We start from the raw sequence: 23,669 nt of genomic DNA, 5'->3' as shown, positions 1-23,669 counted from the left end.
TCAGGAGATTTCAGAGAATAGAAACACCAGCACTTTGTTGTTGTGCATATCTGAAAACTGCGAGTATAGAAGAGTTTTATTGTACCTGTTTCTCCTTCCACATTTGTGGTGCTGTATCATGGAGTAAGTGTATGGGGCTAATAACTTCCATTTGACAGCAGATCTCAGTAGTGATTAGCAGAGGAAATTCTGGTGCAGATGCATCACGACTGAGGCTGCTTTATGCTGTTAAAATAACACACAGGAGTTTGAGAACTGACTTGAATAGCAAACTGGGGAAATCAGTGAGTGCATTTGCTCTTAAGTGGTCTCCTCAGCACAGGCTGGAGTGGTTGGTAGGAGCATGCTGGGTTCCAGTAACTCATCACTAGCAAAACAATCCCTTTGAGTGTGCTCTGAACTGGTGCAAGTTAAAATACTGCTGATGCACTCAGTCCTTTCTCTTCCTGTGTGCTCAGGAAAAAATGTAGTGTAGTTGGAGCTCTAGGCCCCTGTGTTCATTGTAACTGAGGGATTTTACAAGCACTTTCAAGGGACCTGAGAGAGACTGAATATAGAGAGCAACTTGGGATCTGTTAGCAAAGAAGAATCCAACCAGTATCAAAGGTGGCTTCTTCCAAGTCAGAATGACATCTCATACAAATCTATTTGTAACCAGCCCAGTTCTCTGGAGGAGGAGACAAAACTGTTGTGAGACCTGAAGCTGGTTTTTGGTGCTTGTTGCTGGATTGTCAACAAGCTCCTCCTCAAGTGTTTGGAATTAATTGCAAAAATAGGGATCTTCTTACATCACAGGTTCTTTGTACACATAGCCCAGGGTGAATGCAGAATACACGCGTTCACACACAATCCCTTCTGCTGCAGAAATCCTGATTTCTCATGTCTCCTTGGGAGAAGCAGAAATATTTTTGGAGCTCTTGGTACTCCAGTCACTTAGGCCATAGGAGTATCTTGCTAGAGAGTGGGCTGAGATCCTGTTCCTGGGTAAAGCAGTTCTGTTAGATGCTGTGCCTCTTGTCACCATGTTGGCAGAGGTGCTGGTACAGCATAGGCCAGGAGAAAAAGTTCTCTGTCCTTCTAAGTACCCCAGCCATCCTGCCTGGACAACAATGCTCGCACTGACAGCAGCTCTCTTTTCTCCTGGCATGGAAAGCCCTATGTTGTGGGGCTTTGCAAACATATTGAAGTTGGCCAAGAGTGTGATGTTTATGTAGTGCTTACATGGTTATGTGCATGAACCTTTGTCATCTAGACATGGCCTGAGTTGTGCTGTGATTTCAGGGAAATTGCTGTTCTTCTCTGTGCAGACTCAGTAATAGATATGCTGCTAAATACTGTGGTAGGTATTATTTCTATGCAAAGTGCTCTGAGGTTTCTAAAAGCCCCTCCAATTCTGCTTTGCAGTAAAGTTTAATTGTGCTCTGGAGGCTCCTAGACTGCATTGGTTTATGTGTTGAGGCAAGCTGAAATTGGATCAACTTTTTAATTCTGGGGTAATTCATGGCCTGAGCATGGTGGAGGTGGGAAAAGATCATTGTCTTGTGCTCCAGAGAACATTGTGGAGTAAAACTAGCACCTCCTCAAACAGGAACTGTGCAAGGTCCAGTGAAACTAATGAATAGATGAAGTTCTTCCGGTGCCTATCATTCCCATTTCTCCAGCCTCTGAAGAGCACTTTTCAAGGCTGTAGCACTTGCATGTGTAATCACCAGATTTTTGTAGCTTGATCTCCATCTGCAAAGTGCCTGACTCCTGTACAAGTGTTTTATTGAGTGCTTATTTTGACCATTTTATTGTGAGCCATTAGAAAATGAAACTCAAGAGGCTGACCAAAATGTGTCTTGTCACATAAAGGCACTTACAGGACAGGTCAGTTTTACTCCTGTTATGGTAATGTGAACTCCCATTAACTTGTGTTGCAATCCCAGTTTTGATCTAGGAATAAATTTGGTGCAGTCTGTTGACTCAGCAATTTCAGAGCATCACAGAGCACAAACCCAACTGAACCTTTCAGCTCTGGAGAGAATGAAGACTATTCTGTGTCATAAACAATGCTTGGGCCCTTCAGAAGTTTTGCAATACCTCATATCTTATCAATTCCCCAGCAAATGAAGGTTTAAAACATAAATTCTTTAAAGTGATGCATTAAAATGCTGACAGTGCTGCTCCCCAAGCCACCTTACAAACATTTCTGTACTTAAAGGGATGGTGGAAAACATTCATTGTTAAAGAAAGAAACATTGTTAGATGTTTTATTTCTGCTTGCAGCATGAAACAGTTCAAATCTATTCAAAATGGATTTAGTTTGTTTGTGTTCTGTCTGACTGAAGCACAGCAGCCCTGTAGGTTATGCAGATGTGCAGTGAAATCAGGTTGCTGTGCACTATGACAGAAATTTACCACCTGGGGAAGGGTGTTTTAGAGCCAGGAGAGCACACATGTGGTCTTCTGGTTTCTCTTTAGAACTGCAGAGGGAGAAAGAAAAGGAAGGTCCTTCTACCCGTTGCACTGCTGTTCAAGGGTTATGCAAATATATCCCTGTCCCACTCCCTCAAGCTGTTTGGTAGGTAAAAGGTGGGTGCTCTCGCAATCTTCACTTTTCATTCTCTCTATGTCTTGGGGGGTTTAGCTCTGTAGAATATGTATGTGAGCCTTACTAAAGAGATGCTCTGCTTTGGAATTTGTGGGAAATCTAGAGCTTCAGAGGAAGAGAGAGCTTTAAACCTGAATTATATCCAGTCACATCCTGTACTGTTGAAGTTTAGCAGCAGTTGCAGCCACGGGACTAAATACCAAGCCATGTGATACCTTTACTTGCTTTGAGTTATGTTTTGACTAAGTTTCTTTCATGTAAACCACTTCATTTCTCCCCATTTGAGTTGCATAGGTTTAAACATCCTAGTTCTGAAATTGTACATAAGTGTTGATATCCTGTGAGTGACAGAACATTGTGTAGACCAAATCCTGTCTTAAAAAGTGAGTTAAATGTCTGTAGTCTTTACAGAGTACGTCACATGTCTGAACTGTCTGATGGGGCTTACCAGAGTTTTGTTCTTCTCTTGCAGGCATTATGCTTCTTGAAGTGTTCCTGCTTCTGGGTTCAGTCATCATCTACTTCTTATTTTACAAGAAGAAAGAAGAAACATTGCCCTTCAAAGAGGGATGGTGGGGCAAGGGACAAAAGCCTGATGCTGAAGAAGATACAACTATTCGACCATTTAAGGTGGAAACTACAGAAGAAGAGCTGAGTGTAAGCAAATCATCTGGGGAGATGTAAGAAATGGCCAAATAAATGCAGAACTTGTTTGGAAGTAATTTTTAAGTTGAACCAATAGTTACATTTATGAGAATGAGCAATGATGTGTGGGACTTGGGGGAAGGGATTTGTCAGGACTTCCCAAGATAGTTATGGACAGACAGATTTCACATATTGCTATGCAGTTTTACTCTCAGCTGGCTGTTTCAAGATTGCCAGTAAATAAACCTACTCTGTAAAGCCCAATAAACATAAAACTCATATTAAAGATACTCAGCTCTGTGTTTCTGTTTGTGCACCTCCCTCAGTTTGAGTGTGTAGATCAAAGTATGAACAATATCTCTTCTTTTTGCCTTCAAAAGCAGTTACAAACATTTCATTTTCTTCCCTGCTTTATGTGTGCAGCTGTGTTGGATGCTGCTGCTTCTGTAATTAATGATCTACTTTGATCAACAGCAGTACCACAGTGGTAATTACAGTAAACACATACATTGCAGAATGTGTTAGATAGCAACATTTTGATTCTTTGTGTTTAAGTCAGGGGTTGCACAATTTCATAGGTCTGTGTGGAGTCGTGGGTCAAACAGGACTCCTCTGATTGCCCATATTATTCATTTATAATGGATTCCTATTCTCTCAGTAAGGCCTGAGACAAAATTTGTGTTTTCTCTTCTTTGTAGTATCAATGGGCATTAATCTCCAATATGTTTCCTCCTTATACTGCAGACACAGAGCTAGATAATTTCTAACTTGCAGATGGTTTTGAAACATACAATTCTGTATTATGGCAGCTATTGCAACATAGTCCATTGGTAGAAAACTCTCTTCCTAAATGTATTCTTACCTAAACCCGGAGTTGCAGTTACGCCAGCATTTGTTACTAACACATTTTTAAGAGGTGTCGCACATGAACAGAGAGCACGTATGTAAAGACATGGTAAAAACTTCATTTTAAAATCCATGCTTTCTGTACACGTGTTAAATGCCCAAACAGTGAGCTTCTGTACTAACATCTTGCCTAGGCTGATATTGCCTGTTCACTGTGAGTCATGAGCCAGTGCATACACCTAAGTCAGAGTCAGAGCTATCTCTGTTGCTGTATTAGAAAATGTTGTTCAGGTTTAAACCCCACAGAGGCTTGAGTAGGATTAGATTTCCAGACCTGTCTTCCACCCTCAATTCTGTGGCTCTGTATGCAGTGGAAAGGGGCTCTTGGCTGTTCTTCCCTGCCAAGTGATTTTGGACTGTTGTGCAGTATCATCAGTATCCCCTGTAACCTTGAAGTGCAGTAGGAAGATGATTTTCATAGTTACTCTAGATTGGGAAACTTTAATTCCAGTCTAGTTTCACCAACTTTGTGGCCATGCAAAGTCCCTATCTTTGCCAGTGAAGACATCCAGCCCCTTGGTTTGGGAAGGAAGACAAAAGGTTTGGGCCAGATCCACACATCGATTGTGAGGTTGGGCTCGTGAGTAACCTGGGGAACAGCACACTGTGGAAAGGCATAAAGACTGAAACTGTGAAACCACTGTACTGTCAGATGAGTGTATTGTCCTCTGTGGTGACAGTGTTAAGAACACCTGTAAATGGAAGAGGAAGGAGGCCATCTGGAGGAGAAAAAGAACTGGAACAGCTGATGGAACATCAACAAAATGCACAGGTGTCATTTGAGATGTTATTTTCATTGTTCTCATTTCACTTAGAAATAACTAGAAACCATGCACAGTAGACCTAGAGCCTGAGATGGCACACACAAGTGCTTGTGATGTCTCTTCTTTCTTTTTCCCTGCAGGACTTGTATAGGAGACTTGACCAGGCTCGATTCACTGAGCCACTGGAGGACAGTTGCTTCCATTATGGGACTAACTCGGTGTACCTCAAGAAGGTTGTCTCCTACTGGAAAAACCAGTTCAATTGGAAGAAACAAGTTGAAGTCCTCAACAAGTACCCACAATTCAAAACTAAGATTCAAGGTGTGTGGCTTTTTCCCTTAAAAAATAAACAGTAATACATAACCTTGTCTGCAAGGGATCTTGGTGGCAAGAGTGCTGTGGTTGTGTCGTGTCGTGTGGGCCTTCCCTTCCTGGCTGCTGTAGCGTAGATTATTGGCATTGTGGCTGAAGCAGCAAGAAACTCCTTCATCACAAGCCTTCAGGACATGGAATGACAAATGGAATTCCCTTGTGTGTGGATGGGTTGTCAGCTGGTGTTAACAGGAGCCAAGCACAGGCATTTGGAAACAGAACCGGGATCTTAAGATGTACACATGTTCCCTGGCTTGCATGCAGTCATGCAAAGATCCCCACAGATGTCTCCTCTTGCTCCATGTAATTCCCCAGCTGCTGCTGTCATGGTGATGCCATCAGCCTGGCAGCCCTCCTCAGCTGGGCATGCTGCCTGCTCAGGTTGGCCCTGATTGCATGGCAGATGTGCTCTGCTGCACCATTTCAAGCATTCCTGTGCCCAGGAAGGCAGGATGTGCCTTTCCCTTGATGTGCTGCCAGGTGTGAGCGAATGGTGTGGCTTCTCGTCCAAAGCACAGACACCTTTTGAAAGAGGCTGTTCAGCACAAGGGCTGCTTGTGCTGGAGCTTGGTCAAACTGGATGTTTCACATGCTTGAATGAAGGTTGTGCTTGGGTCATTTGGGGGTACAGGTGTCGATATATAGCACAGCAGGCAATTGTCTCGCATGCTGGCAAAATTTAAGCTGAAGATTTTGCTATTATGTGTTCAGTTACACCCATAATCATATGTTATTTCATAATATTTAAAATTGATTTTGAACAATAAATGGTTGTTACATAGGGGTTAGAACATAAAGATTTTATTTAAAGTGGAAAAACCATCATGTGATACAAGAAAGAGCACTGTCTTTTGCTTCTTTTCCCTATGTATAGCAATAGGAAGAGAAATTTCAACACTAGGAATGATTACAGAGATGAGACATGAAAAGGCAAGATCAAACATGCTGCATAGCAGATTCCCAGCTTCTGTCATCAATTAAAAGTTCTTCAGAGAATACAGAAATCCACAGAGTTGTCAAAGATGGGGAGATCTGTCAGTGAAAGGGTGGGATTGCTGGGGAGCTGGAGCTCAGGAGAGCAAAATGTGCTTAAATACATCAAGAACTGAGGCATTCAGGCTCTACCAAGAGCAAATTACTGTTTCCTGGAAAGCAAAGCCCTGAATGGGTCTGAGGAAGAGCAGTTCACCTCAAGCAATTGGTGCAAGCTGTGTGAGACCTACTGCTTGTATTGTGATGATCACAAAGGAAATGTGTCTGCAATTTTTACCTTTTTACTTAACAATGAGGAGATTGGAACTAGAACACAGTTTTCTGTTTTGGTTTATACAAAGAGATACCGAAAGCTTTGGCCAAAAGGTGGAGAAGAACTACAGAATTGAACACTTGAACTCTCTTTCAGCATGGTATTGTTTCAGATCCTTGATTCAGCATGGTTGGTTTATCAAGCAGTTGTGTGACTTGATCACAGGAGGCCTCCACAGGCAGAGAATACTTGCTGGAGGCTTTTTACATTCCTTTTGCTGTAAAGCTCAGATCAGTGGCTGGAGACAGAATCCAGACACATTTAAATGGGAAGTAAGGCATGGACAAAACAAGGGAAGTGATTAAGACTCCAAACAAAGACCTGCTGGTTATGATGGATTCTCTGTCTCTTGATGCCTCCAAGTTGCAACTGTGTGCAAGAAGTAAAATCTGTGGTGGGCTGAAGCCTATCTGGTGCCATAGGGGAGCATTTGGGTAAAATTTAAGGGTGCTTTGACTAAATGATGTTATCACCTCCTCTGCCTTTAAGCTGTGTGAGTCACTGTGTTACCGTTAGGAAATTGCTTCACTTCTATGCCTTAATTTGCCAATTCATTTTAAAACAGAAAGATGCCGACCTCATTTGGCTGCTGTGGTGCTTAATTCCTCATTATAAAGTACTTTGAGGTCCTTGGCTAAATGGATCCAGAGAAGCACAGTGTCTGCATACTCACCAAAGAAAAGGACTTCAGAGAAGATTTATTCATGCTCTGTTCTGTGCTGAGTTTCAGTGTCATGGGAAATTTGGGCATGTTCATGACTTACTTTCTTTATACAGGCATTGATATACATTTTGTTCACGTGAAGCCTCCTCGTCTGCCTGAAGGCCAGTCTGCAAAGCCACTGTTAATGGTTCATGGCTGGCCTGGCTCATTCTATGAGTTTTACAAGATCATCCCTCTCCTGACGGATCCTGCCAGCCATGGCCTCACTGATGAACACGTTTTTGAAGTCATTTGTCCGTCTATCCCTGGTTATGGTTTCTCAGAAGCACCTCACAAAAAAGGTATGATCTGTGAGAAGAAACTGAGCATAAGCCTAGTCTCACAGTGAGATAAACCCCATTAGCAAAACAGTAACTCCTGGCACTTGTTTTTTCCCAGTCTAGAAACAAAGATCCTGTGTGCCCTGTGGGAAGAGGGAGATAAGAGTGTGATGTCAGGTGACATCATTACTTAGTTTCAGGAGCACTGTATAGATAATTTACAAAGGACTATAAAAAGTTATGAAGTGACAACTCATGAATTGAAATGGAGTCACTGAATTGTGTGGGGGTGAGCAGGAAGAGTAAATTTAATTTGTTACTGTTCCTCTTGGATGTTTCGAATCCATATGCAACAGCATTATACAGGTAGGTGAGAAGCAAGGGTTGAAACAAATCAGTTCATGTATTTGCATGGTAGATTGCAGCCATATGCCTGCTTGTTCAGCTTGTGCTCTGGTTTATACAAATGTAAGCTGCAGCTACTTGGAGCAAGGTAGTATTTAAAGTGAAACTGAGGTTAGTATTTCGTTATGTGTGCAGGTGAATGATGTGGTGAAGGCTGGTTTTCTCTGCTTCCTTGGTTATGATATATACAGTCACCATTTAGTGGAGAAGTGCATGACTTCTGGCAACTTCAAGCTTTTCATCATTAAGATGAGACTCTGCTCACTGTACACAAAATGGGAACACATTCCCTGGGCAATGCTCACTGACAGGGCTCTGCTGGATTATGATTACAGCTTAAAGAACTCTAGGAACCCCTTGGTGTGGCAATTGTTCGGGTTAGGAGAACACGGGTCTGCAACGAAGGCCTTGTGGTTTCTGCTTGCTCCCTAGACCTTGCTGTTAGGCAGGCAAGGAAAACCAGACTTTGAACTTAAACTTTGCCTGTATGGGGAGAATAAATGCTGCACAGGCAGAAGCATAGCTGGAATTACTGCAACAGTGTTGTTTGTTTTTAACACAGACTTCGATTCTGTAAGTGCTGCTTCTGTTTTCTATGAACTGATGCTCAGACTGGGATTCAACGAGTTCTACACACAAGGAGGTGACTGGGGCTGGCTCATCTGCACCAATCTGGCCCAGATAGCTCCCAAGTGAGTACCCCGCTGGTGCAGTGCTGCATGATTGACATGCAGAGCTGCTTTATTCTTTGAATAGTTACTTCTTGTGCACTTGAGAGCTCCTGTCCCAAGTCCTCATCTGTAGTTTCCATCTTCAGTGCTCAGAGTTAAGCACTGATCCAAAATTACATACCTAAGTTTACATTGTATACCTGTTCTTTCAACCAGTAGTGCAGTAGTTTTGCAATGGCTCCACTGGGTCTGGAGAGAGATAAGTACTTTTAATAGAAGGAGGATTTGTGGCTTAGTGCCTAGGAGTGTGTGCTGATTAGTGACAGTTGCCCCTTTGACTTGTCATTTTGGGCTGAAAAGCCGCATTACAAAGTACAGACAAGGACATGCTGTAATTAGCAGGTTGGAATTTAAGTATCTATTAAGTGTCAATGTTTGGTAATAACATTTTAAATATAATAACTTTGAATCACATTTTACTTCTGTTAATTTATGGGGACATTTTCTGCTTTTCTTTTCAGCCATGTGAAAGGTCTCCATTTAAATCTCGCCTCAGTTTCCAACATGGGGTTCACTCACCTGCTCTCCATCCTGCTGGGCCGCTATCTTCCAGGGCTCTTCGGTTTCCAGGATGAAGATGTCAGGCGGATGTTTCCCTTCTTAAAGAAAGGAGTCTACAAGATCTTGAGGGAGTCTGGCTATGCTCACATACAGGCTACAAAGCCTGATACTGTTGGTAAGACAAAAACCCCGTTTGAGCTCAGAATATTTAGTCTGGTCATTCATAGAAACCAAACATAGTGCTTAAAGTATGCAGAAAATCAGGTTTTGTCAGGGAAGCTGAAGTAGGAGGTTTGAGGGTTTAAAAGGCAGGCTCCTTTTCTGTGTCCAAGTCAGAGAAGGTTGCATGGGGGTATATGGCATTACACTTGCTCTTGAACGCAGAAGCAAGTAAATCTGCACCACAGAACAGAGCATGCTCTAAGTGCCACTGACCTCATTTTCAGTTTTCATTAATAAAACAGTTTATTTAATACTTTTCCACTTCTGCTGTCACTGGGGACTGTAATTCTAGTTCAGATGCAGCTATGCTGAGAGCAAAAGATACTTCACAGAGAATGGATCACATTCAAGTGATCCATTGTAATATTTGATTTGGTATCATTATGATGGGGCCTACAAGGATGCAAGAGAGGGACTCTTCATCAGGGACTGTAGTGACAGGACAAGGGGTAATGGGTTCAAACTGAAACAGGGAAAGTTTAGGTTAGATCTAAGGAAGAAGTTTTTTACTGTGAGCATGGTGAGGCACTGGCTCAGGTTGCCCAAAGAAGTGGTGAATGCTCCATCCCTGGCAGTGTCCAAGGCCAGGTTGGACAGAGCTTTGGGTGACATGGTCTAGAGTAAGGCATCCCTGCCTATGGCAGGGGGTTAGAACTAGATCTTAAGGTCCTTTCCAACCCAAACCAGTCTATGTAAATTACAAGAAGCTTTAGCTTTTAGCTGTCTCAGCACACAATGTAGCTTCTTTATAGGGATAAATGATACCTGAAAAGTAGAATCAAATTTAATTTTCAGTCAATCACTTGCAGACTTTCAAGGAAAAAAAGATGTACCTATGAATGTGCTATCTAGATAAGCTAATCACTCAGATTGCTTAACTGCTTAAGTATCTGAGTTTTAAGTGTTTCTATTTTAAAAACATCCTTTGCAACTGAATTGGACATACTGACTATATTTTAATTTAGTGCAGCAGAAATTCATTTGTGGATTTTATTAAGAACATAGCTAAGGAAAGTATTTCTTAATGTTTTTCTATTGCTTACCTGCAGAAACTCATGTATGTTCTTAAAATGTGTAGGCAAAATGGGAATTTTACTGATTTTAAGTAATTCTGCTTGAGTTTTGTTTTCTAAAAATTACTGGTCTCTAATTGTGTTTGTGCTTTAAGAAAAGATGGGAACCTGGTAGCTGGACAGTGCCAAGCCATGTGCCTTCTGCTGTGGTTTCCCATTTGACTCTTGTCCCTACCAGTAATACACGGTCTGTCAGAGTGGACTGTGCTGACTGGGAACCAGGAGCCAGTTCATGTTTTGGGAGCTGGAGCATTCCTGCAGTTCTGAGGACAAAGAGGAGAGGAGCATGGCAGGTGGCAGGTTCCCATAGGGAGAAAAACACTCTGAAGAAGGCAACATAAGATGGCTTGAAGAAGCACAGCCATGGAGGCTACCAGAGTCAGGAAGACTTCTGGTAGTACAGGGCTACCTTGAAAGCTGCTCTAGGCGAGGAAGTTGTCTCTGGCTATTGAGATAGCCAGATACAGATATACACATAGTGTATATATACACACTGTGCTTCCTAATACTGTACTCTTGATTGCCTCAGAGCTGGCTTTTCATCAAACTGTCTTCCATGGATTTGATTTTACACATGCTCTTTGGGAAACCTGCATGGAGCATGGATTTGTTTTCAACTGGCTGGAATAGGCAGCGCCTGTATTCCAAGTACTGTTAGCATCAATGTCAATTTTCCCTCTGTGTAAACAGATGTACCCTTCTTTGTTCACAATACGTATATGAGAACAGGCTATTGCTTGTCTAGCAGGTCAGTACAACTTTTCCAAACACTTGGTATTTCAGTTATCAGTATTAGTTGTTTGATAACTGAAACTCAACTATCATGTTTAAATAGCAGTTACTGCTGAAATTGTGCTAGCTATAGCACTAGGCATCTTTCAGGAAAGTTGGGTTGCATGGGTGGAACTTCAAATATATTGCTGCTCCTTGGGAAAAGCTTTTTCTAAGGCTTTTCCTAGCAGCTGAGACAGCTTATGGTCCCTGTATTTCACAGCACCAGGATTAGCAAAGTTCCAGGTGCAGGTGTGTGTTTCTGTCCAAGCAAACCAAACTATAATAGGTATATTAAGCCTTGTTATACATGAAGGCAGTTGGCGGTTGTTAATTTAGAAGATGGACCTTTTAGTAAAGCTTTGCTCTTCCTTAATGACTTTCTAATAATCCTTAAAATGTTTTTGCTGTTAGATAACGTTGCAGATTCTCCCTGTCATGTGTAGGCATGTGAGGTTTGGCCTTGTAATGCTGTTTAATACACGACAACTTCCAGATTAATGGAAGCAAACCCTACTTGGCACGCAGTCCTTAATCGTATTAGCTTACAAGGGGTGGGGAGGAAAAAAGCCAGCAGAAATCCAATACTGTTACCTCAGTTCAAAAAACATATGGTGTGAGCAAATGTGGAACCTGTTGGTTTGCAGGTACTATCAGTTTATGAATCAATAACAAATAGCTCCACCTTGTTCCACTGTATTTATTTAGGAATACAGCTGCTGGAACAGCTTTGTAAAGTTATCTACCCTGTGTTATAGCTCCTGTAACAGTCTGAGGTCAGTAGTAAGGTATCACAATTCCAGTGAAATTTTCCTCCTTTTCAGGCTGTGGTTTGAACGACTCTCCTGTAGGACTGGGTGCATACATCTTGGAGAAGTTTTCTACATGGACTGATCCAGAATTCTGTAGTTTAGAGGATGGAGGACTAGAGAGGTAAGCCACTCCTCCTATGCCACTTTGGACGAGGTGATAGAGTTGTAGCCAAAAAAGTTTGTCTGAATTGATCACCTCCCATCTCACAGGGAACCTGTAGAGACCACAAGTGGTGCAGTGCTGTGCCACAGCATGCAGAAAAGCAAACAGGCAATAAAGGCTGAGGTACTCCCTTCCCATTTTGGTCTCCTAGAAGAAAGATCTGCAGCTTCTGGGTATTGAAAACTGACCTAGGTGGAAGAATCTCATTAGGACAGAAAACCAAAATTTCAATTCTACATTAAGAGGCTGGGAAACAGAACTTATGACTCATTTTAATACTAAAAGTTAACACACCATGAATTTGCTTTAGGTTCATTCATAGTGGCTTCATCTACCTACTGTTTGCTAATAAAGGATCATTCTTGGTGTGCAAGAGATGACTTTGAAGATTGCTGGGTACCTGGCAGTAATGGAGTAAAGGGGCACATTATGAAAAGGACCAGTGACCTATTCAGTGGATTTGAATAGAAAGTTTGCACTGCATACAGCTAATTTGATATGAAACACACTGTTTACAGTACCTGTTGTGATGGCTTTACTGAAGGCTCATGGTAACATTTCACATTATGAACAGTAAATGGCACAAGCCGTTCCATGTGCTTGTCTTCTCCTACTCTCCCAGTCTACGGACGGTACAGTGCTTGTTCTGAGTCTGCCTTCCATGTAGGAGTTAAGATGTCACTTCCCAGTTTGTGTCTGAAAGCCTTTAACATGCCTGGATGTTAACATGTCAGTGACAGGCAGAGGGGGAGCAGTTTCACCTCTCAACTCTCTTTTTAACCAAGTTAACTATTTTTTCTTGAAACTTTTTTTCTTGCAACTAAACCAAAGTCAAGTTCCTTTACAGTAATGGTATTCAGTTCTAACTAAGCAATCTCTGGGCTTACCTATTCAGGAAGTTTAACCTGGATGATCTGCTCACCAATATCATGATCTACTGGGTGTCAGGCTGTATAGTCTCCTCCATGCGTTTCTACAAAGAAAATCTGAAGAAGGGGATAGGTACACAGAAACATGAAAGGTAAGTGTTCTGGTTGCACACAGGTTGCTTATGCCTTATGGCTGCTGCAAGTTTCTGAATGCTGAGGAAAAGCACTGCTTTATCACCGTGTTCCTCTGCAGGACAGGTTGTTAGTTATACCATGTTGCACTTGGAAAGCACAGTAGGTAGGTAAGAATCCTGAACCATCAGTAAGGAGATGTGATTGGAGGCCCTGCTTGAAGACCTCCCATTCTTGGTGTACCCAAGTGGGGAAAAGTGCCTGTGACTGAGGCATGCAGTCAGTTTTGTTTATAGCTTATCTGGATGGTAGTTCTAGGACTTTTCCGGATGCAGTTTGCCTATTTCCTCAAAAGATTTAAGTCCTTTGGAAGCAACTTCAGCATACTGACAAACTGCACAATTTGGAAGTCACTAAGACTGATGTTCCTGCTGTGCAGACACTTAAAACAGGAGCTTGGTTGCATATACTTGTGTCAGCTTGAGTATTAGTGAAGGCTTAAACCTGCCCTGAGGTATTTGCAACCACAGCTCAGTGCTGTGGTATTTAGCTGTGAAATGATGCTCCCAGGAAGGTGACTTGATTCTGTAGCAAGTACACAGTGAGCGGTATCCTGTTCTGGTTCTGCCGACATGAGATGAGCTATATGAACTTCTACGTGCTCAGAGGAAAGAGTCTCAAAGACCTTTGTAAAATCAGGCACTCTGTTTTCAGGCTTCCAGTGGTTATGTGCCCAACAATTCTTTTATCTAAATTTTAAAATCTGTCTCTTCTGACAGTGCAGCTTAAGTGTATGGGATATTTAAATCTAGCAATGTTGTTCTGTTTATAACAAGCATGGATCGTTCCCATTTCTAAGATACTTTTCTCCTCAAATCCAGCTGCTTTCCGTCACTTAATAACATGCAAAATGTTGTGTAGAGTGCCTTCATGCTAGTTAAAAGCAAGAGCTACTTTAAAAGGTGAAGTCTCTCATTCAGAAATGTTTCTTCCGAACTAGTCTTGATTTACTATTATTCCTTCCCTCTCCTTTCCCTTTGCAGCAGTTCAAGATAACTCTTCCCCTTCCTACCCTGCGGTTGTCAACATATTCTAGTTGTAACCTTCACTGTAAATCTCTCTCCCTTCAAATTGTGTGCTTTCCCCTCAACACATGACTCTTGAGCCCTGAATGGAGCATGCGGAAACTTGATCCCCCCCTCTCCCTGGGGTTCTCTTCTCCATTCCCATGCTTTTAACTCCCATGCCCTGGGTCTCTTGTAAAATGGCCTTAATATCAATGTATGGATTTTAATTTTTTTCCCCAGGGAGTGTTGTCTTCAAATGTAGGATGTGGACATCAAATTTTAATTACCTAACAACGGTGTGCCAACTGTTTTAAGAACTACACTTCCTTTTGACTTTCCATTTCTTGCAGGGTTAAGTGTTTGAAAGATCAAACCAATTCTCTCTCCTCTCTTAGGCTCACAGTACAAGTACCTACTGGCATTGCCTCCTTCCCTAATGAAATCACGCACACACCCCAGGCTTGGGCCCAGAAGAAATACACCAACATAGTTTCCTTCCATTTCATGACTCGAGGTGGCCACTTCGCAGCTTTGGAGGAACCTGAACTTCTTGCTGAAGATATTCTGCAGTTTGTTGGGAAAGTAGAGAAAGAGCAACTTTGGAGAAAGAAAGAGTAACTCCGCTGACAAACAGCAGGGTAACTGCTTATAGCTTAGCACATGTACAAGCCTTCCTAAGTACTGTAATCCATGCAATTACATCTTATTCTTGATCAGATGTGAGAGGACAGCAAGAACAATGCAGTATATCTCAATGAGATACTGCCATGGAGACCTATTGATTGTGGATTGGGTCTCTTTGTTCAGCTAAGCTGAGACAGTACCATGAAGATCACTTGGTTATCTTCTCCCCCAAGCAGACTTCTAAAATCTGTAGTTCTGTAGTATTCCTGACCCTTGCTTTGAAATTGAAAAATAGACCTTAAACATCAGAATTAACTAATCAGAGTTTATTAAAGGCTTTTTTTCATGGCAGCAGTAAAACTTGAGTTGGTGTAGGTATGAGGTTCCTCACACAAAGAATGGGAACAGCAAGACCTAACTTGTGTTGAGTGCAGGGGTTAGTCAGCATCGATGATCTGCAGAACCCTTACACTAGCTAGCTGGCTGCCCTTCCCACCCAGCCTGGGCTGTTGAGCAGCTTCCTGGCTGGGAGAAAGCTCTGCTCCCCTCTGCCTGGCTCAGAGGTGTGAATTGCACTGGCTCAGACCAGAGGGAGGGACTGGGTCTGAGTAAGTGCAGCCCAAGCTCCCTCTGCACTGAATTTGTATTCTTAACCAAAAGAGTTAAGACACAAGGCTCAAGACACTGTGGCTTTGCACTGCTGCTGTAGTAAAGGATAAAAGTGTGATTAATTAAAAATAAAAAACCTGCATTAACATTTTGAATAATACCTGTATGCTTCTTTTAGATGTTGTAATAGCTGAGATTTTGCTTGGTGATAGCTGAGAAGCACCAGTTCAGACCCTCTGTACTGCATCTGTTACAAAGGTCAGATTGAAGGCAAACTGCTCAAAGAAAATTGCATTTGAAGGCTGCATGTTTTTGCCAGCAACAGTCCCTAGTGTGAGCAGTTGAGCTTCAAACACTCTCAAACTGTATCCAGATGACTGATTTCAGTATGGTTTTGTTATCCATTCGCTGCTGACATACTTCCCTACCCCTGCAAGTACAGGGAAATCTAATACACCACTAACACTTGCACAGATTAGTATCATTTCACAATATTAATCGAAATGGAAGCTGTTAAGTAAGAGTCACTCCACCAGAGCCCTGCTCCATCCCACAGGGCTTTATGCTCAAGAACACCATGGGGCTTGTTTCACAGAAGGCAAGTCAATGTTCCTGCTGGCACATATGAATCTTGGTGCTAAAAGCCACCTGATACCCCATGACAGAAAATCATTTGGGCAGATGGGTGGCAGCCCAGCCCAGATCAGTTTCTAAGCAGAGCCAGGGACCTCCAGCCCCTTTCCTGTGCCTCCTGTGCTTCTGCCCCTGCGCACCAGCAAAGGAAGGCACAGCAGCTTCTGCTGCCTCAGCCCTTCAAGCTGTACTTGAGTTCTGTAGGACAGCTAACTGCTTCCACATTAACAGTGAGCACTAATTCCGCGTTTACTTCTAAGTGCTTTCATTAGTCACAATTTGTGTTCTCATTTGCAAAATACTGTGTGGTACAGACAGAAATAAAATACATAATGATTCATGTCATCTAAAACAGGCTCTTCCAAGAGAAAACCATCCCCACACCTGTTTTAGGTGCAGTATGTTGAAAAACATTGCTTATTTAAGAGGAATCAGCTCACCTCTGACAACAGCAGCTATTCACAGGCAACACTCTGCTCCTTCTTGTACCAGTCTGATCTCTGGCTACTTGCTTTTGCCTTACTTCTGTCTCCGGTGTGGCCTTATGTTTGAGAGCTAGAGCTCATCCTCTCTCATCCGCTCAGGCAGACATCTGCTGTGGTGCTGGGGAACACTGCCATACACCGACAGAACCCAGCACGGTCACAGGGACTGCTCAGTCACAGCACAGATCGAGTTGGGGGAAGACAGTTTGCTACATTATCTGTGCCAAACCAGTTTTTCAGATGTTAGTAGAAGGCTTGCAGCATTTTCCCTCTCCCTTCTGGAGCAGATTTGCTTGAAGGGGCCCAGCCTCAATGAAAGGAGGAACATCAGGGCTCTGTTTTGTGATCTTACATTACAGCAGCTCATCGAGGCTCAGGCACCAGTGAGACTGGACAGAACACAACCACCTTTCTATTTTTAAATACACCTCTGGGCACTCAGCAATCCAAGACAATGATAATGAACAGAGGCAGTAAAGGAGCACATCCTCACCCTGCTCTGCACGCCAGGTCAGCACCCTTCAGCCTACCACAAACATGAGCTGTCCGCATTGTCAGTTCTGCTGAGGATAAAAGATAAGCACCGAGGCATGAAACCCAGCACAAACATGGGTTTGATCAGCTGCTGTCTGAAAGAGACAGAAAAAATCTGGACCTAGAAGCTTAAAAATTATAACGAAACACCTGTTCTATAGCAGAGGTTATTCTCATGTCACACTTCTCAAACCTTAAACCCACAGCTAATAGTAGCTGTTGTTCAGCACCTACTTATCTACACTTAAAGATACAAAGATTGAGTGTAATGCTATGACAATATGAAGAGCATAAAACTGGCCATGGGCCAGCTGTGAAATCTGCTGTCATTTGCCTTCCCCTTGTTCAAAGTAATCGCCTGCTTTTAGCAAAAGGCACCCAATCCCACTGCCTGCAGTGCAAGCTTTAGTGCTAATGAAGTGTTTGCAGGCTAACCATGGTATCTGCATCTCCTCCTGCAAGGAGCAACTCCCCCATGAGCCCAAGATTTGGACTGATAGCCATCCTGAGTGAATCCAGACTCACTTCTGATACACTCCAGCACTTGGAGCACATCCAAACTGTCAGCTACAGTACTACCATGAGCAGCGTAGAAGTCAGATAATCAGAAATTTTTACCATTTCTGTTAGGAAGTAACTGCCTATCAGATTACTGCAGTAGTAATCAGCAGAAGAAGGGACTCTGCTCCATTCTACTTGTTCTTACCAAAGTGAGCCACCCGAGTACCTGCCATTCAGACAGCAAGTCTCCTCTAACAAGGCCAGATGCACTGCTGTTGGGCTGGCTGAGCTGCTCCTTTGGAATAGTAGCTTCAGCCTTCAGGAGAACCCGGTGGCGTTTTGATGCTCAAAACATTCTGTTTTGCCCCAGAGCCATTTCATGGTGAAGTTTCCATTTCCAGATCAAAGCTGCGCCAAAGCCTCTGCTCAAAAAAACTGCTCTCCTAAAAGCTGTTCTTCCTTAAGTTGCTCCAAAACATGCATTTATCCTACACCAAAACCAGAAGTAGCTGACCTAAGCCCTGCTTTGTAATTAGACAATTACAGCCCATGAGGAGGCTGAATAAGTGGTTCAGAACCATGGAGATGCCACTGAAAATAAACGGAACTTATACTTTGCTCCCCTCCTTCCTCCTCCTTTCCTCCCTGGCCTTCCCAGCTGAAGTACTTGGGTAAGTATCTGTTTCTGGTATGGAAAAACACTAGTAAGGTCATCATCATCTCATACAGCCCAGCTAAAATGAATTTGACTTCTGATTCTTAAACTACAGACCATAAAGTCTGTGAAATCCAAGCTGTTCTATGTAGCCCTTGGACATCCTGTACAACTAAACGACAAGACTTCATGTACATGAAACAAAATAGGCATTACTCAGATCATGAATGAAAAAATATGACTAGAAATCACACTTTCATATGAAAAAGGAAGTTAAGCCATCATTCAGTGAAAAATAGAATCTGTTAAGTATAGAGCTAGATCCAGATCTGTAAGGGCACCACTCATCACCACTGAGTCAGCTGGAACTGCTTGGGGGCAGGAGCTGATATATGTTCTGTTTTACAGCAGGTGCAATACGTAATATGCATTAGATGAAGATACATTTTTGTCTGAATGAGGAATGGAAGGAGCCTTCTGGATACAGTGGGAAGAGACACGGAATAAATCCATATTGATTTCAGGGTAGCTTATTTTAACACACTGAGAAATGATGCCACTTGTTTTACTTGCTGTAATAGCACTTTAAGTAACATAACTCACACTAAAACTGTCTTGCTTAGGATTAGTTTTCTTTCATGAAAGAAATACCCTGTGCAGTGCCAGACAGCCCTGATGGTGTTATGGCAATGCTGCTAGAAGAATTAGCCCCATTACAATTGTCAGTTGTCTTCTGGAGAGCAGTATTTATGAACAGATCTGCGCTGAGTGACAGCTCTTTCCCCTTGCTAGATGTAGTCCAAACGTCAGTCTTCAAAATACCTTCCTGATTGGATTTGAAGACATTAAGGATGCTCAAGCTCTGCCTGTGTTTAATAACTGAATGTCTGCAGTTCTGAGGATAGGATGAATGATAAATGAGATTTAAGCGATGACTTTCCAGCTTCTTAAATGAAAGATAATCCCCTTGGTAGCAATGGTTCAAACCACTGCAGATGATCAGTGCAGAGGGAGTAGAGCACAGAGAAAAGAACAGAAACACAGAAAGACAAAACTAATCTCAACCACCAATACAACAAAAGATACCAACACAACGAACTGAACTGTATGTGAAGACTGACTCAACAACTGTTTAAACAGCACAAAAGAGGTGCAAGGAGGAAACCCGATGGCTCCACCTTGCCTGTGCTTCCCATCCCAGCAGCTGCAAGGGGCCCAAGCATCCTGTTTGCAAAGCCTTGTGCCCCTTGCTCCACCTGCTCTGGGCCCAAGGAGGGCCAGGCCAGAGATGAAAAGAGAAACTGCACCCTCTGCTCCCAGGTTCCTCCCAGTCCCTGACTTGCCCCCCACTGGTATCCGCATTCAATGCAAAACCAGCTTGTGCCTGTCCTGCTGATAGGGGCTTCCTGGTAAATACCCATCCTTCCTTCCTAACACAGCCCACTGACTGTTGCTTCATTCCTAGTTACCCACATAGTGTAGTGGATATGTCCCACCCCAAGGACTTCAGGTAAGTGATGGATGTCACCATTTTCCTCTGCAGAGAGGAACATCCTAACCCAGCCAACATTCTTCCCACTGTGTCTGTATGGCATCCCTTGCTCAGGGTGATTTCCTGAGCTCCAACTGAGCCCAAGCAGTCCCACTCACTTTGGGACTACAGCCATGCTCCTTCGTAGGATCTCATCTCCGCTCAGAGTGCGCATACTAACCTTTCGGCTTCTCCACATGGAGGGAAGTGTTAAAAGCAGCTTTATTTCCCAGCAGTTCTTAAGCTCTTTTGCAACCAAGCCTGCATTGTTGGAGTGGGTTTGTACGTAAATACACTTGTATCTCTTGAGTGTTAGAAATCCTTGTACAGCCTCAAGGGAACTAAGGATGCTACAATTCTCTCAACTTCGCCACTGTGTCTTTTCCCTTTTGAAGATAAATAACAGAAGTAATTGTTTAAATGATTCCTGCTAAAAGTGTACAACTGATTTATTCCTCAATTTTTGCCCTTCCCAACAGATTCTGATTTCTGGTCACAGAAGAGAATGAATTCTTCCTATTTTAGGATCAATTTTGAAGTTAGAGATGTCAAATATAAAGGAGTACGAAGAAAACCCTCCCCTCCATTCTATAAAGCTAGAACCCTGTCATAAAAGAATTCAATGCCTGCAACCAAATTATGGTACTTAGCAATTCTTCATATTATTTCCTTCTCCATTTTCCTTTGTGGAGATAGCTGCTGGTTTTATTTCTCTGTGTCTATAGATGGAGGAAGAAAAAATACTGATAATAATACTTAGGGAAAAATTATATAGAATTCAAACTAAGTTTTGACATGGAACATCTTCAACTGAAAGAAGCAACTTGATGCTTTCCATTTCAGGAGAGCAGGCTGTAATAAACCTAATTGATCTGAAAAGCCACGTATAAAACACCAGTAAATGCATGCAAGATTCATGCAGAAGAGAGGCGAGCTGTGTACAAAAATACATCTATCTCACATTCCCTCTGCTCTCAGTCTTCCTGCAATGCAGCTCTTTTTATGTTAATAAACAGCTAAGAAGCACAGCAGAGAGATGCCTTTCAAAAACAGTCACTAATTTCCATCACAAACCTTCACCCTTTTGCAGCACTACATGAAAACTGGAGGTTTACAACCACATAGCAGTAATGGTAAGAGACAGCAACAAGTTCTGGCTCCTGTTTTATTTAGGAGATAGCACACATTAAAGTGATATCCACATGTGATATGTGGACATACCACACATTAGAGTTCTAGAACTCTATTTCAAACATTACTTTTGATAAGTGTCTTCATTAACTATTAACCAGCATTTAACTAACCACTAAATATAGCAGCAGATATGAAAATTCACCATCTCCTTGACTATTTCCAGTCCCACCCATTTGCACCTGAATATTATGCACAGACCTGGTACAGAGCATTCAAGGACATCAGATCTTCCAACCAGATCTTCCTGTGACACTCTGGAAGATGAAGTGTTTAAAGGCCCTAAAATGACACTATCATATCCGTATTATACTATATGTACCACGTATCTCTCACATCTCAGGGGAATGATAAAATGGGATGAAGCTCTGGACTGCTGAAGACCACAAACTTTGTACCAGTAGACATTTCCAAACTAGAACTTCAGTGGAAAGGGAACTCCATCCAGAAATGAAGCTGGAGATTTATTTAGTTTAAGTTAGTGAAATTCTTACTTAACACACAGAATATCACTTTCTACTATCCATAAACATTGGTCTTGACGTAGGACTTTCAGTCCATTCAAAAGGGAGAAGATCAGATGCATGTTACACTGGAACTCACCTAGGAAGGCAGGAAACAAACTGCTTCAGCAGGGAACAAATCCTCCTTTAGGAAAGCAACAACATTTGCTTTCAACCAGGAGTTCACAGTCTGCCAGTAATGGGGACTGCAGGCTGCTGGTTGGAAAAGATTAGTAATAGAGGTACACTGAGCAGGGAGAAGCACCTTTGTACGCTACAGCAGTCAATTCATGGACCACATTTGTCATTTCATCAAAGGAACAGAAAGGTACTTATGGTACATGCAACAAAGACAGCTGATCTTGATACCCTTTCTCTCCAAGCAACAAATGCTTACAGACTGCTGACAAAGAGCAAGTGAAGATAACCCAGGAGCTCTGTGTCTGACTACAAAACAGTTGGGAAGCTGCACTTGCTGCAACTGAGATGCCATGGCCTAACCAACAGAACATCAGAAACAAAGCAAGAGCCAGGAGTTAACCAAAGAACCAAAAAATTAAAGGGAAGAATGTTCTGTTATAGTGACCCAGTCTCTCCACTTCGTGATTTCCTTTGTTTTGATCTGTCAGACAGCTGTCCTCAGAAAGAAAGAATAACTTCTGTACCTCTGAACTATCTGAAACAGGCACTCACAGCTGTTACAGACAGGTGACATGCAGAACCATTCAAGATGCCTTGTTTAGATTAGAGAGAAGGAATTTGCAAGACCACTTTAAGAAGTTAAGCCATGTCCTCTTTGAAAGTTATGGCCCTGCCCATCATTTGAAGTTAAAAGTGTGTATTTCCTTGTATTTTTGCAGTTTAGAGCAATAAAGTGTGTCTTTTCTCTGTACTTGATGGACTTCTGCTTGTGAGACCCCTCCTCCTGAAATCTTCCTGTGCCTCTCACCTCACTTTTGCTAAGAGCCAGGAAAACAACTCTGTGGTCTGCTGCTTCTAGCACAATCCCACCTTCTTCAGAAACACACAAGGCTTCAAATGCTAATAAATGGACTATCTGTGGATCATACATGAGGAAGCTTCTAGTTGTGCTGCTAGGATGTGTGAATAAGCAGAGCTGGGAATTGTATTTCTGTAAAGAGATAGAAAGAACATGGTCAAATGCTGGGCTGAAGCATTTAAAACCTTAGCCAGCACAGAGATCTACTTTTGGCTCAGGGCATGGGAAAAGCCCAAAGGAAAACAGAGCATGAACGTGTGCACCTAATGCAAACGAGAAACTGCAATCATTTGGGTGTTGAGGATGTAACAGGCCTGGAGGTGAACCAGACTGGGCATGCATATAGAATAAGCTCTAACTAGCACAGAGCTGGATGTATCCAAACAAGCCAAAGGTTATTTTGGGTCTCAGCATACAATATAGCACTCTTTTCACTATAGAAGAAAATCAGCTAGAGTGAAGTCTTTGCAGAGTGTACCAAAATGTACAATATCAAATGAGCTCTGTTCTTCAGCTTTTCAGAGCTGTCCCTTCAGTTGTGTCACAGAGAAACCCACCACAGACCACACAGTAGGGCTTACTTGTGCTTAGTGGCCTTGTCCAGATTCCCATTCCACAGGAGCATTGCTGGTGGAGGCTGCCAGAACACAAGTAAGGACTGAGCAAGGAGTGAAATGGGGGGGGAGTTGTTCCAACTGAGCAATGCAAGGCAAGCAGCAGGCACTGGATCTCAACAAATATGGCTTCTGGGAGCTACAATCAGTAACTCCAGCTGGGCCATTTGCTCAGGCTTCCTGCCAGAAGATTTATAAAAAGAACAGTAAAGAATGTGCAATAGCTTTAAGTATGAATTTCAAATACAGTGCAGCCAATATCCACATTTGTTAAGGCTTCCATCCCTCAGCTTTTCTGTAAGGCTCAGCAAGGAATGCAAGGAGTTTCTCCTGCTGATCTAATTTTATCCTCTCGGAGATGTCCACCAGCACGAAGGAATGAACTAGAGCCAGTGCAGTGCCTAATTACTTCCATGTCTCAGAGAAACCCAAAAGATAGTAGGGCAGCAAGCACAACACAGCAAAGCTGATAA

General features: G+C 42.6%; 2 protein-coding genes across 3 annotated transcripts in view; one reads left to right on the top strand and one right to left on the bottom strand.

Annotated features, from left to right (window-relative positions):
- Positions 1 to 14,985, top strand: part of EPHX1 (epoxide hydrolase 1) — a 28,799-nt gene extending 13,814 nt beyond the window's left edge. The window contains exons 2-10 of the mRNA XM_080616711.1: positions 2,464 to 2,574; positions 3,066 to 3,250; positions 5,049 to 5,229; positions 7,364 to 7,591; positions 8,538 to 8,667; positions 9,168 to 9,382; positions 12,098 to 12,206; positions 13,144 to 13,269; positions 14,712 to 14,985. Coding sequence (XP_080472837.1) covers positions 3,071 to 3,250; positions 5,049 to 5,229; positions 7,364 to 7,591; positions 8,538 to 8,667; positions 9,168 to 9,382; positions 12,098 to 12,206; positions 13,144 to 13,269; positions 14,712 to 14,934 — 1,392 coding nt within the window. The 5' untranslated portion in view covers positions 2,464 to 2,574; positions 3,066 to 3,070 and the 3' untranslated portion in view covers positions 14,935 to 14,985. The remainder of the gene's footprint in view (positions 1 to 2,463; positions 2,575 to 3,065; positions 3,251 to 5,048; positions 5,230 to 7,363; positions 7,592 to 8,537; positions 8,668 to 9,167; positions 9,383 to 12,097; positions 12,207 to 13,143; positions 13,270 to 14,711) is intronic.
- Positions 13,193 to 23,669, bottom strand: part of TMEM63A (transmembrane protein 63A) — a gene marked incomplete at its 5' end in the record, with an annotated part of 41,138 nt that continues 30,661 nt past the window's right edge. For both annotated transcript variants that reach the window (XR_013956711.1, XR_013956712.1), the window contains one exon: positions 13,193 to 13,234. The remainder of the gene's footprint in view (positions 13,235 to 23,669) is intronic.

The sequence above is a fragment of the Psittacula echo genome (assembly GCF_963264785.1).
Source record: "Psittacula echo genome assembly, chromosome: 4".
NCBI classification, from domain to species: Eukaryota; Metazoa; Chordata; class Aves; order Psittaciformes; family Psittacidae; genus Psittacula; species Psittacula echo.
This window is presented reverse-complemented; position numbering and strand designations above follow the sequence as displayed.